The sequence below is a fragment of the Dreissena polymorpha genome, chromosome 13 (genome assembly GCF_020536995.1).
Source record: "Dreissena polymorpha isolate Duluth1 chromosome 13, UMN_Dpol_1.0, whole genome shotgun sequence".
NCBI classification, from domain to species: Eukaryota; Metazoa; Mollusca; class Bivalvia; order Myida; family Dreissenidae; genus Dreissena; species Dreissena polymorpha.
Genome location: NC_068367.1, coordinates 56,514,538 through 56,528,621, shown reverse-complemented (window position 1 = coordinate 56,528,621; position 14,084 = coordinate 56,514,538). Strand labels below are relative to the sequence as shown.

General features: G+C 37.1%; 1 protein-coding gene across 1 annotated transcript in view; it reads right to left on the bottom strand.

The window, feature by feature from the left end:
• The window catches only part of LOC127856227 (double-stranded RNA-specific adenosine deaminase-like), a 120,979-nt gene that overhangs the window by 90,996 nt on the left and 15,899 nt on the right, over positions 1 to 14,084 (bottom strand). Inside the window, exons 3-4 of the mRNA XM_052392319.1 lie at positions 9,907 to 10,021; positions 7,394 to 7,581 (exon numbers count right to left, since the gene is read on the bottom strand). Coding sequence (XP_052248279.1) covers positions 7,394 to 7,581; positions 9,907 to 10,021 — 303 coding nt within the window. The remainder of the gene's footprint in view (positions 1 to 7,393; positions 7,582 to 9,906; positions 10,022 to 14,084) is intronic.

The window sequence follows — 14,084 nt, the reverse complement described above, 5'->3', positions numbered from 1 at the left end:
ACCAGAAATTGATACATGAGAAAGATGACTTAGAGGAGAATATTAAGTCTCTTGAGAAATCGTACAAGAAAATTTTAGAAGAAATCAATGCTTTACGAAAGACAATTAATGATTCTTTGGATCAACTGGAGAAATATACCAAGAAGGAGATGGACACATTTCTGGTCACAATGAGAACATCAATTCAAACTGACATTGAAAACTGCACTCAGTCCATCAAAAATATTACATGCCTGCATGAAGATTTGCTGAAAATAAAAGACAAAAGTGAAGCACTTATTTTTATCAAGTACAGAAAATGTCTTGACCAGTCCCTTAAGCTAGAATCAGTTTTACAAGAAATGACAACAAAGACTGAAATGACACTAACCTTTAAGCCTGATACAACCATTCAACAAACCCTGTCCACTCTCTCAGGATTGGGACAAATACTGAGCACAGCGCGACAATCACAACCTTTTAAAAGGACAACACAGAACACGGATAGCAGACAGAATAAACCTAAAGAAACCAGCCAGTCTGACCCTGGACACCAAACAACTTCAGGATTCAAGGTAAACAAATCCCATCCAGAATCTAGAACATCTAGAAGTTATAGCCCTGGAAACCAAACAAGTGATCTGACCAAGTCAGGCCAGGTGTCTGATCCAGTATCAAGTTCATCACACCAGCTGGTCCAGGGACATCAACCAGGGGCAGTAAACAGGTCTGATCAAATCATCAAAGTGAAGAGTAGTAAGAAGTACAGTGTGAAGATTAAGGGTGATAAATACACATGCTTGATAAGCAGTATCTGTGAGACAGCTTCTGGAGAACTCCTCCTCACAGACTGGATGAACAAAAAAGTGAAGCTCCTGGATCAGACCTACAAGGTGGTGGCCCACTGTGACTTGCCTAGGCCACCAAGGTCCATGTGCAGCATTGACTCCAGTTTGATGGCTGTTACCGTAGAAAACAATGAGGTCCATTTTATTAGAGTGACCAATGGCCAGTTAATAAAGGACAGGACACTGAAGTTCCAACATGATTGCTTGGGTATTGCCCATCAGAATGGTAACCTGTACATTACAGATGGTACAGCTCTGTATCTCTATACTCTGGATGGAAGACTGGTGAGGGAGATGTATAAGGATACATCAAGTTACAAATGGACAGGTAATAATTATTCCTAGCATTATTCTTATGTTTAAAACGTTAAGGACCCATGCTTCTAATGTCATTGAAAAAAAGAGTAATAATCTGCACATATACCAGTAATCTTATCAAATAAAGTTATTTTTGTCAATAATGTGCTGAACATAATGAACAAAATACAAAATCTAGTTTTGAATGCATATTCACAAAGGAAGATGACTTGCAAATGAAAAAAGTAGTTTTATCATCATAAGTTAACAACTTTATATCACAGATAGACAATGATTTCTTTGATAACTATTTCCAAGCTTAATTAAGAACCTCAACATATCACATTCTCTACACAACTGGTCATTATAATTGATATTTACTGCACTGTACGTCAATATTCGTGTTCTTGTATAGCTATTTATTTATGTTTCTCAATTTTGTTACGTGTTTTTGTATGCACTAAGTTCCACAATAAATTTTATAAATTTATTGTATATCAAGAACCTTTGACTCGCTGCTTTTTATATCACACCCTTCATTTCAACATAAATACAACACCTCATTATCACTGTCTTCCATACCACAGTTAGATCCTGTGCAGTGAGTCCAGATGGAGACAGGATATATGTGACCAACTTCAGCAGGCACCAGCTGGTCACACTGTCCAGGGATGGCACAGTGATCTCCACCCTGACCGTACGTGGACTGAACATACAAGTGCCACTAGGACCAGCATGTGCAGGCTTACATGTGACTGATTCAGGACAAGTTTTTGTGTGTGGTCTCTATTCACACACAATCTACCGGGTGGACAGGGATGGGACACAGATACTGGCAGAGGTGGTCACAAACAATGATGGTGTGGTTTGCCCTATATCTGTCTGCTACAGCAAGCACACAGGATCAATCCTTGTAGGAATGCAGGACAATACGGACATTAGAGTGTTTCAGGCACAGTGACTGTTGGAGTTGGATGATGTCCATGAATTATAATGTACACATTCATGATAACAATTTTCATTTGAAACAATGTTACATTTTTGTATACAATGTATATAAGACACAGTGACTGTTGGAATAGGAACTATTCAATATTCCCTGTATGAAACTATTACAAATATCCCATGAAATATCTTTTCCAAATCGTCATCAGTGAAAAATATAAATTGAAATATGCTCAAATATCATTAGCAAAAGAAACAACTAATTAGTTTAATTTAAACTAAGTTTGAAAGGATTGTACAAGCATTAAAGAACAGTCTATTAAAATAATTTTGTTGGAGGATTTGTTTACTTATTGTTTTTAAATATCTTATGATATTGTTCATGATATGCATATCATTAATAATTTTATGAACATTGTCTGTCAGTGTATCAAATATTTTGTAAACTTATATGTATGTGAGTATAATATCTAGCAATAATTATACTTGTCCAAATGACACATCAAATAAAAAGAAAATGACCCAGTAGCTTGAACATTTAAGGATTTGAAATCCAGGCCTCAAAGAATCCACTCAACTGCTCGCATATGCGAGTGAAGTTGACGGTCGGGCGAGTAAAGTTTGTAAAATACTCGACCGGGTGAGTGCTGTTTTTCAAGTTGAGAAATATAAATTCAGTTCCAGAACTCCTGCCACATCGATACAAATAGCAAACAATTTTCCGAACGAACAAAAAATAGGTTTAGTACACAAAGAAACTGCACTTTCGTTTTGACAATGAAAAATGATGTCACGGGCACAGTAAAAATAATTCTCGAAATCGGCTGCGCTCTTTTCGTAGGTGTCAGTGCTCTTAGCTAATTGATTTAAAGTGAAAACAAGGGCTGTTTATAAAACACACATGCCCCCCATATGGGCTGTCCGTTGTAGTGGCAACCATTGTGTGAATACGTCAGAAACCATTTTACTGCTTCAGGTCACTGTGACCTTGACCTTTGACCTAGTGACCTGAAAATCAATAGGGGTCATCTGCCAGTCATGATCAATAAATCTATGAGGTTTCATGATCCTAGGCCTAAGCATTGTTGAGTTATTACTCTGATACCATTTTACTGTTTAGAGTCACTGTGACCTTGACCTTTGACCTAGTGACCTGAAAATCAATAAGGGTCAGCTGCCAGTCATGATCAATGTACCTATGAAGTTTCATGATCCTAGGCCTTAGAGTTCTTGAGTTATCATCCTGAAACCATTTTACTGTTTCAAGTCACTGTGACCTTGATCTTTGACCTAGTGACATGAAAATCAATAGGGGTCATCAGCCAGTCATGATCAATGTACCTATGAAGTTTCATGATCCTAGGCCTAAGCGTTCTTGAGCTATCATCCGGAAACCATTTTACTGTCTTTAGTCACTTCGACCTTGACCTTTGACTGAGTGATCTGCAAATCAATAGAGGTCATCTGCCATTCATGATCAATGTATCTATGAAGTTTCATGATCCTAGGCCTAAGTGTTCTTGAGTTATCATCCGGAAACCATTTGGTGGACGGACCGACCGACGGACGGACCGACATGTGCAAAACAATATACCCCTCTACTTCAAAGGGGGGCATAAAAATCAATTGATGCTGGGCGAAGTTGTGCTCTGAACAAATTTCCAGCTGACTGCTCGAGAGCCCCTATAATACAGCATTTTTTAACAGGTGCATAGAAAGTTCAGCACACAATGAATGCATGGAACCTCTACGAAGCAATTGAAGCTATATCAACATTGGGTTTATTACTGAAGCATGATTATCAGTTTAATCCACATAACTTTATGCTCTATGACAGCATATAATGTAGCAATCACAGAATATATACAGTGGTTTTCATCAATGTATTATTTGGTTATGAACAGAAACAAGAGGGCCATGATGGCCCTGTATCTCTCCACTGCTGAAAAAGGGCTGAAACAAATATCCTCTGCATGTGCAAATACTTAAATATAGGCCCTATTTAAGCACATGTACACTTTTGTGACCTCTTGGGCTTGGTCAAATTTAACCCCAGGGGCATAATTTGAGCAAACTTTGTGGAGGACTACTATATCTCACTACATGTACATACAAAATATGGTAGCCCTAGGTCCTAGAGTTAAGGACAAGAATATTTTAAGTTTTGACAAAATAAGCAAGATATAAGCATATATAATGTTCAATTTTGTGACCCGCGGGTCAGGACAAATTTGACCCAAAGGGCATAATTTGAACAAACTTGGTAGAGGACTAAAAGATGTTACTGCATACCAAATTTAGTAGCCATAGTCTGAATGGTTTTCGACAAGAAGATTTTAAAAGATTTAACAAAATAGGCGCTTTATAAGCGTTTATTCAATTTTGTGACCCCCCCGGGCAGGGTCAAAGTTGACCCCAGAGGCATTATTTGAAAAATTTGGTACAAGTTTATTAGATGTCACTACATACCAAATTTGGTAGCCCTAGGCCCAATGGTTATGAAAAAGGAGATTTTTAAAGTTTTCACAAAATAGGCCCCATATAAGCGTATGTTCAGTTGTGTGACCCCCCCCCCCCCTCTATTAGAACTATTAGATGTCTACATACCAAATTTGGTAGCCCTATGCCTTATGGTTAAGGACAGAAAGATTTTTAAAGTTTTCACAAAACAGGCACTATATAAGCATATAATCGATTTTGTGGCCCCCAGAGCAGGGTCAAATCTGACTCCTGGGGCATAATTTGAACAAACTAAATGGAGGACTATACAATATCACTACATACCAAATTGTGTAGCCCTAGGTCTAATGGTTATGGACAAGAATTTTTTTAAGTTTTCACAAAATAGTTATTATATAAGCATATGTTCAATTTTGTGACCCCCAGGGCATGTTCAAATTTGACCCCAGGGATAAAATTTGAACAAATTTGGTAGAGGACTATAAGATGTCTCTACATACCAAATTTGATAGCCCTAGGACAGATGGTTATGGACAAGTAGATTTTAAAGTTTTCACAAAATAAGCCCTTTATATTCAATTTTGTGACCCCCGGGGCGGTTTCAAATTTGACCCCAGGGGCATAATTTGAACAAACTAAGAAGAGAACTATTACATGTCGCTACATACCAAATTTGGTAGCCCTATGCCATACGGTTATGAACAGGAAATTTTTTAAAGTTTTCCCACAATAGGCCTTATATTAGCATATGTTCAATTTTGCGACCCTCGGAGCAGCGTCAAACTTGACCCCAGGGGCATAATTTGAAAAAATTTGGTAGAGGACTATAAGATGTCACTACATACCAAATTTGGTAGCCCTAGGCCCAATGTTTATGGACAAGTAGATTTTTAAAGTTTTCAAAAAATAAGACCTTTATAATCATATATTCAATTTTGTGACCCCCATGGCAGTTTCAAATTTGACCCTAGGGGCATAATTTGAACAAACTAAGAAGAAAACTATTACATGTCACTACAAACCAAATTTGGTAGCCCTTTGCCATAAAGTTATGGACAAAAAGATTTTGAAAGTTTTCACAAAGTAGGCCTTATATAAGCATATGTTCAATTTTGTGACCCTCGGGGCAGGGTCAAACTTGACCCTAGGGGCATTATTTGAAAAAACTTAGTAGAGGACTATAAGATGTCACTACATACCAGATTTGGTAGCACTACGCCCAATGGTTATGGACAAGAAGTTGTAAAATTTTCACAAAATAGACCCTATATAAGCATATATTCAATTTTGTGACCCCCAAGGCAGAGTCAAATTTGACCCCAGGGGCATAATTTGAAGAAATTTGGTAGAGGACTATTAGATGTCTCTACATACCAAATTTATTAGCCCTAGGCCCAATGGTTATGGACGAAAAGATTTTGAAAGTTTTCACAAAATAGGCCTTTTATAAGCATATGTTCAATTTTGTGACCCCCCGGGGAAGGGTCAAATTTTACCCCAGGGGCATAATTTGAAGAAATTTGGTAGAGGACTATTAGATGTCTCTACATACCAAATTTGATAGCCCTAGGCCCAATGGTTATGGACCAAAAGATTTTTAAAGTTTTCACAAAATAGGCCTTATATAAGCATATGTTCAATTTTGTAACCCCTGGGGCAGGGTCAAATTTGACCCCAGGGGCATAATTTGAAGAAATTTGGTAGAGGACTTTTAGATGTCTCTACATACCAAATTTGATAGCCCTAGGCCCAATGGTTATGGACGATAAGATTTTGAAAGTTTTCACCAAAAAGGTCTATATAAGCATATGTTCAATTTTGTGACCCCCCCCCCCCCCCAGGCAGAGTCAAATTTGACCCCAGGGGCATAATTTGAAGAAATTTGGTAGAGGACTATTAGATGTCAATACATACCAAATTTGATAGCCCTAGGCCCAATGGTTATGGACGAAATGATTTTGAAAGTTTTCACAAAATAGGCCTTATATAAGCAAATTTTCATTTTTGTGACCCCCAGGGCAGGGTCAAATTTGACCCCAGGGGCATAATTTGAACAAATTTGAAAGAGGTTCACCCCAGGAACATTCCTGAGAAATGACATCAGAATTGGAGAAGGAAAAGTTAACGCACGCACGACGGACACAGGACCACGACATAAGCCCCGCTGGCCTCTGGCCAGTGGAGCTAAAAAACACACTGTATTAAGTCAAATTGTACTAAGACATCAAGCTTTGAATGGGCATGATTTTGTTGATTTTCTCAAACATAACTGCTCATTTCATGTTTTGGAGGTATTTTGTAATATTTTGTCTAAACTTTAAAAATTGTAAGCACTTCTCCATGACTGTTTCATTAAAATTGAATATTTTTTTTTTCATTTAAACCTCATTTTCAAAGAGTTTTCACGCACACAGTGACATTGATTTATTGGGTGATTTGTAAAAATCCAATACAACATTTTATTTGCATTAAAATCAATTTAAATGCTGCAACTAAGAAGACAAGTGTCTATTTTACTTAAACTTTATCAAAACAAATAAATACAAAAGGTCTATCTTCATATAATGAATTGCTGCAAAGACATTATTAGAAGATAAATGCCTTATTCAAACTTCACATATAACTTATATTGTATTAACTCTTTCAGTGCGGGAACCAAATTTTGAAGGCCTTTGCAAACAGTTTGGATAAAGATGAGACGCCACAGAACGTGGCGTCTCATCAGGATCCAAACTGTTTGCTATTCTGATAGTATTCTTTAAAAAAAATCGAAGAAAATGCTAATTTTAGAAATTCAGCAGACAACATTTTAGCAGACAACAAATTTCCCAGCATGCAAAGGGTTAAACCATCCCCTGTCTTACACTGGCATATGCGGGGGTCCCTCCTGTCTGATGAGGTTGAATGTGACGATCTGATTGGAAGCCTGCGAGAACTCCATCAGGGCGGAGACTGGGTCCTTGTCTGGAATAGGATTGCTAACCGTCTCCTCCCCTTTACCCATGACAACCGAGGGATCACTGCTGTCAGGGTCGGTGCTTGAAGTGGGGTCCTGTGCAACATTGATTTATGTACTGTAAAACCATTTATTTTCATCAGCACCAAACTTTGTCATTTAAAAAAAAATGCTATTTTGCAAGCACTTAAATTTGCCAATTAATGATTTTGAAAAAAAATGCGTCAGGCAATATCCGATTTGTTTGTAATACATGTCCGCAATAATTACAGATTCGCGGTTGCGACAAATCGTGGTGGGGAAAAGGGAGGACACTTTGGAGTCCTGTTCGTCACATGCCATTTAAATAGTCTTTAATTATCAGGTAAAAGTAATGGGCTCCTATTTTTTTTTTTATTCCATTGACAAGCTCATTGTTATGGTAAGCTGAGTAGTGGGACCGAATAACTGTGAACAAGTGTTGAAAACAACAAGCAAATTGCCAATTAGTCAACAACAAAATACACACAAAGGGTAATAAAATTGTTTACAATTAGCACTAATCATTACTATTCTACCTAAAGAAGTCAGCAAATTCAATTAAGCTTAACTGAATCCGCGTTTTACAGAAACGCCCCATGTCAGTTATTAGTACTCAGTATAATTTGCACCCCTTTGTGTCAAAACCAGATTTATCTTGATTACAAAACAGAGGAAGTGTGTATGCATGGAGTATGTTGGATTTTAACGTTTCATGCCTACGGTAATTCAGTCTTAATTTTGTTTAAACATTGGACATAATTATTCTTTAGAATCTTAAATGCGTCACTCGGTCCACTGACGAAATAGACAAAAATGTATGACTGACGAATAATAATGGTTTCACAGTAATTAAAATTTGAAGCTAGTTTTGTTGGTAAATCTAAATGATAATTCTACTTTTTATAAACATGCAGTTTGTTATGATTATGACCATGCACAATACTGCTATTAAAAAAGGCTCACTGTATTTGTTACTGATATAAGATAAGAAAAGGTAGAAACGGATATCAACATTATTGCTTAATTCATATGCTACAACCATAATATAACAAGAATATTGCCAAGCAATATATGTCCCCTACCAGCTCCACCACGCTATGTTTAAACTAAAATTAATTTACCTAACTTAATATACAGAATCTGCACAAAACAAAATGGTTCATTAAGTCAAGAAAATAACTTTGTCCACTAGCTTTTTGCTGTTTTGGTAACAAGACGACCTGTTTTCAAAAACACTCGCTCTGATGGCACGGATGTCAATGGCACGGGCAAAAGCTTTCGGGCCACATGCAAAATTTATGCAAAACGTTTATTTTCACATCACCAAGTCAACGGGTCGCCATCGGGTTGATAATTCACTCGCATGTTTGTTAACGCACCGTACCGCGCAACTTTTAAGCAATTGCACAAATACTAAATTTAATTTAATTTTTTAAAATAAGTTTTCAATTAATAATTATAAATTAAATAAGTTTAATAAATTGCTTTGTTAAAAAAAAAATTCCCCATACGGTAGTGATGGCAACATTGGTGATGTAAATTAAAAATAATAATAATAATTTCTGATAGAAAGGACTACGATGTTAACACAACAAGTTTTTAACTGCCAATGCAATTCTTGGTAAAATTGTTGTGAGCAATCAGTGTTGGATATTTATTAACAAAACAACGAAATAAGCCGTCCAATGAATCAAGCTGATTCTTATCGCGTGTTAGATAAATGTGTCAATTACATATTCATTAATAGCCCCCAATCCCCGCTGTTTGCTAGTTAAATTTTAGCGAGTAAAAAAAACAGCGTGATTATCAAAACATCCCCTCTGTTTGTAATCACAAAGTTACTGATTTATTGCTTTATTACTTTGTTGACACGTTACTTATTACTGTCGATGGTGCGTCATGTTGGTCTAATTTGACGCCAGCGCAAGATGGTAGTATGTCGCACGCAAGGCGTATAATTGCAAGAATGATTCCATTTTAAAAGCATAATAAAAAAAATAATTAAGGTTAACCTTTTCCCGAAAATGAAACCAGTTAACTGGACGTTTCGGTAGGTTAACCGGTTAACCTCTTGCATCTCTAAAAAAAACACATCAAGATACAATTCTATGTGATTCCTCAACACAGTAAGTACACTTGTAAAACTATGAAAAATCAAAACCACCACAATTGCTGTACTGACTCAATAATGTCGCCTTGGTGTTGTGGGTATGGTTACCGCCTAGCACCCTGGAAATCATGGGTTTGATCCCCACTGTGGAAGTATCCTTTAGATCTCCCTCAAAGACACCAAGTACTGGTTCTAGTCCCAGGAAACGAACTCAGCAGCATTTCAAATAAGTAGAAAGTACTTCTGATTCAATCGAGCTAAAATAAATAAGTTTAAACTAAAAATTCTACCTCCACTGTAAGCATTTGGAGAGCTCTCTCCGCCGCCCTGATTCTTGCCTCATGTTTTGAGAGGCCTTCTTCCCTGCACACCTCTTCTTCACCCAGCTTAGCAACTGCTGTGTATCTGAAAAACAGAATCCCTTTGATGAGCGTCACTTAGCAACTGCTGTGTATCTGAAAAACAGAATCCCTTTGATGAGCTTCACTTAGCAACTGCTGTGTATCTGAAAAACAGAATCCCTTTGATGAGCTTCACTTCGCAACTGCTGTGTATCTGAAAAACAGAGTCCCTTTGATAAGCTTCACTTAGCAACTGCTGTGTATCTGAAAAACAGAGTCCCTCTCATGAGCTTCACTTAGCAACTGCTGTGTATCTGAAAAACAGAGTCCCTTTGATGAGCTTCACTTAGCAACTGCTTTGTATCTGAAAAACAGAGTCCCTTTGATGCGCTTCACTTAGCAACTGCTGTGTATCTGAAAAACAGAGTGCCTTTCATGAGCTTCACTTAGCAACTGCAGTGTATCTGAAAAACACAGTCCCTATGATGAGCTTCACTTAGCCACTGCTGTGTATCTGAAAAACAGAATCCCTTTGATGAGCTTCACTTAGCAACTGCTGTGTATCTGAAAAACAGAATCCCTTTCATGAGCTTCACTTAGCAACTGCTGTGTATCTGAAAACAGAATCCCTTTCATGAGCTTCACTTAGCAACTGCTGTGTATCTGAAAAACATAATCCTTTTGATGAGCTTCACTTAGCCACTGCTGTGTATCTGAAAAACAGAGTCACTTTGATGAGCTTCACTTAGCAACTGCTGTGTATCTGAAAAACAGAATCCTTTTATGAGTTTCACTTAGCAACTGCTGTGTATCTGAAAAACAGAGTCTCTTGGATAAGCTTCACTTTAAGTCTTAGCAACTGCAGTGTATCTGAAAAACACAGTCCCTATGATGAGCGTCACTTAGCAACTAATGTGTATCTGAAAAACAGAATCCCTTTGATGAGCTTCACTTAGCAACTGCTGTGTATCTGAAAAACAGAATCCCTTTCATGAGCTTCACTTAGCAACTGCTGTGTATATGAAAAACAGAATCCTTTTGATGAGCTTTACTTAGCCATTGCTGTGTATCTGAAAAACAGTCACTCTGATGAGCTTCACTTAGCAACTGCTGTGTATCTGAAAAACAGAGTCACTTTGATGAGCTTCACTTAGCAACTGCTGTGTATCTGAAAAACAGAATCCCTTTGATGAGCTTCACTTAGCAACTGCTGTGTATCTGAAAAACAGAATCCCTTTCATGAGCTTCACTTAGACACTGCTGTGTTAGTGTATCTGAAAAACAGAATCCTTTTGATGAGCTTCACTTAGCCACTGCTGTGTATCCGAACAAAACAGAATCTCTTTGATGAGCTTCACTTAGCAACTGCTGTGTATCTGAAAAACAGAATCCCTTTGATGAGCTTCACTTAGCAACTGCTGTGTATCTGAAAAACAGAATCCCTTTCATGAGCTTCACTTAGACACTGCTGTGTTAGTGTATCTGAAAAACAGAATCCTTTTGATCAGCTTCACTTAGCCACTGCTGTGTATCCGAACAAAACAGAATCTCTTTGATGAGCTTCACTTAGCAACTGCTGTGTATCTGAAAAACAGAATCCCTTTGATGACCTTCACTTAGCAACTGCTGTGTATCTGAAAAACAGAGTCACTTTGATGACCTTCACTTCTCTTTGTGACTTCATGTTTTAAAAAACCTGGATAATGTGTTAAAATGGTTACGCAAATCAGTGGGTTTTTTTTCATTAAAATTGGGTCTGGTAATTGACCCCATTCCCAATGGAAACAAGAAATGTGTCCACAGGACACGGATGCCCCCAACTGTAACTTTGTCACTACATAAAAGTATAACTGTGTAAACGCTTGATAGAAGTTATTAGCTTTTTTTCAAATCCTAAACGCAGATTTCGAACCTAAACACGGACCCTAAGTTCAAGGTCAAGGTCACAGGGGTCAAAATTTGTGTGCGCATGGAAAGACCTTGTCCATATACACATGCATGCCAAATATGAAATTTCTATCAGAAGCGACATAGAAGTTATGAGCATTTTTCGAAATCTAAACGCAAAGTGTGAAGGACAGACGGACGGACAGACGAACGGACAGTCCGATCACTATATGCCCTCCTTTGGGGGCATAAAAATGTCTTAGAATATCAAAATAAATCAGAAAGCCACATAAACTAGTGAGCGGACAACATGCTTAATCCTTGAAATGTACTAAGTGACCCCGTGACCTAGTTTTTGACCCGGCATGACCCATATTCAAACTTGACTTAGATATTGTCTTGATACAACTTCTTACCAAGTTAAGTAAAGATCAGATGAAAACTACTTCAATTAGAGAGCAGACACCATGCTTAATCCTTGAAATGCACTAAGTGACCCAGTGACCTAGTTTTTGACACGGCATGACCCATATTCGAACTTGACCTAGATAATGTCTTGATACAACTTCTGACCAAGTTTAGTAACGATCAGATGAAAACTACTTCAATTAGAGAGCGGACACCATGCTAAATCCTTGAAATGCACTAAGTGACCCCGTGACCTAGTTTTTGACCCGGCATGACCCATATTCGAACTTGACCTAGATATTGTCTGGATACAACTTCTGACCAAGTTTGGTAAAGATCGGATGAAAACTATTTGAATTAGAGAGCGGACACGAAGTGTGACCGACCGACCGACCGACCAACCGACCGACCAACCGACCGACCGACGGACAGTGCGAAAACTATATACCCCCTTTTCTTCGAAATGGGGGCATAAAAAATGATATATATTTCCCATATGGAGGCTACAAATTCCCAATGAAAGTTATCCAAATTTTTGTTATATATTTTTGTTTTATCTCATTCTTCCATCAATATATGTTCAACCTTATTAAAAATAATGCTACAAACACTTGTTTTCTCAATTTTTAAGCATTTTTAGCAAAACAACAAGCAACACTTATTTCCCAATTTTAGTCAAAACGCCACAAATTTTCCCAATCCAATGGGATGCAGACCCATTCAAAAAATGGTGAAAAAAACACTGTAAATAAAATCCCAATGGTTTTGGAAAAACAAGTTTATGTTTGGTTTGCAAGAAAAAACACATTTTTAAGATTTGATATATTATAATTATTTAGAGTATGTGCAATTTTGTCAACATGTGTTGCTTCTAAATTCACTCAAGTCATTATGCAATATGCACAACTTTTTTAAGACGTAGGCACATATGCTTTAAGGCTTTGGTCCGTAAAATATAAAAATTAATAATTATTGATCTAATTGCTTATGTACAAGATTATAGCAGATGATACGGTAAATTGGAAAAATGTAATTTATTAATCTTATGACATATCCTTTTTTTCTCATGGACTATATTACAGAGAATACATGCTTGGCCAAATATGGCCTGAGTAATTAAATGGTAGAATATTGATAAGATGGGTAAAGATGTTAGACCTCTTTGAATAAAATGGGAATTTGTATATTTTCAAGTTTTGGAATTCCACAGCATTGTGAACATAAATGACCAGTTATTTTAAGGTCATTTCTGGTCACTAAGTGATTATCTGCCAATTATGAAAACATAATTCTATTCACATGCATTAAAAAAAGACTTGTATTATACAGTGTTTTTTTTCATTCAAAATCGGGTCTGGTAATAGGACCCATTCCCAATGGAAACAAGAGATGTGTTTGTCAGAAACACAATGCCCTCTATTGCGCCGCTTTGAAGCCACATATTTGACCTTTGACCTTGAAGAAAGACCTTGACCTTTCACCACTCAAAATGTGCAGCTCCATGAGATACACATGCATGCCCAATATCAAGTTGCTATCTTTAATATTGCAATTAATATTACAAGTTATGAGCAAGGTTCAAGTTTTGGGACACACACATACAATGAATGAATGAATGAATAAATGAATTAATGAATGACCGACTGACAATTTATATTTTTTTTTAGATCTCAATATTTTGTTAATCTCCCATCCATATAAGTTCAACCTTAGTAAATAAAATACTGGACACACTTGTATACTCATTTTTGAAGCATTTTTTTTAGTAAAACATCAGCAACACTAATTTTCCCAATTTGAGTCAAAACGCCGCAAATTTTCTAAATCCAAAG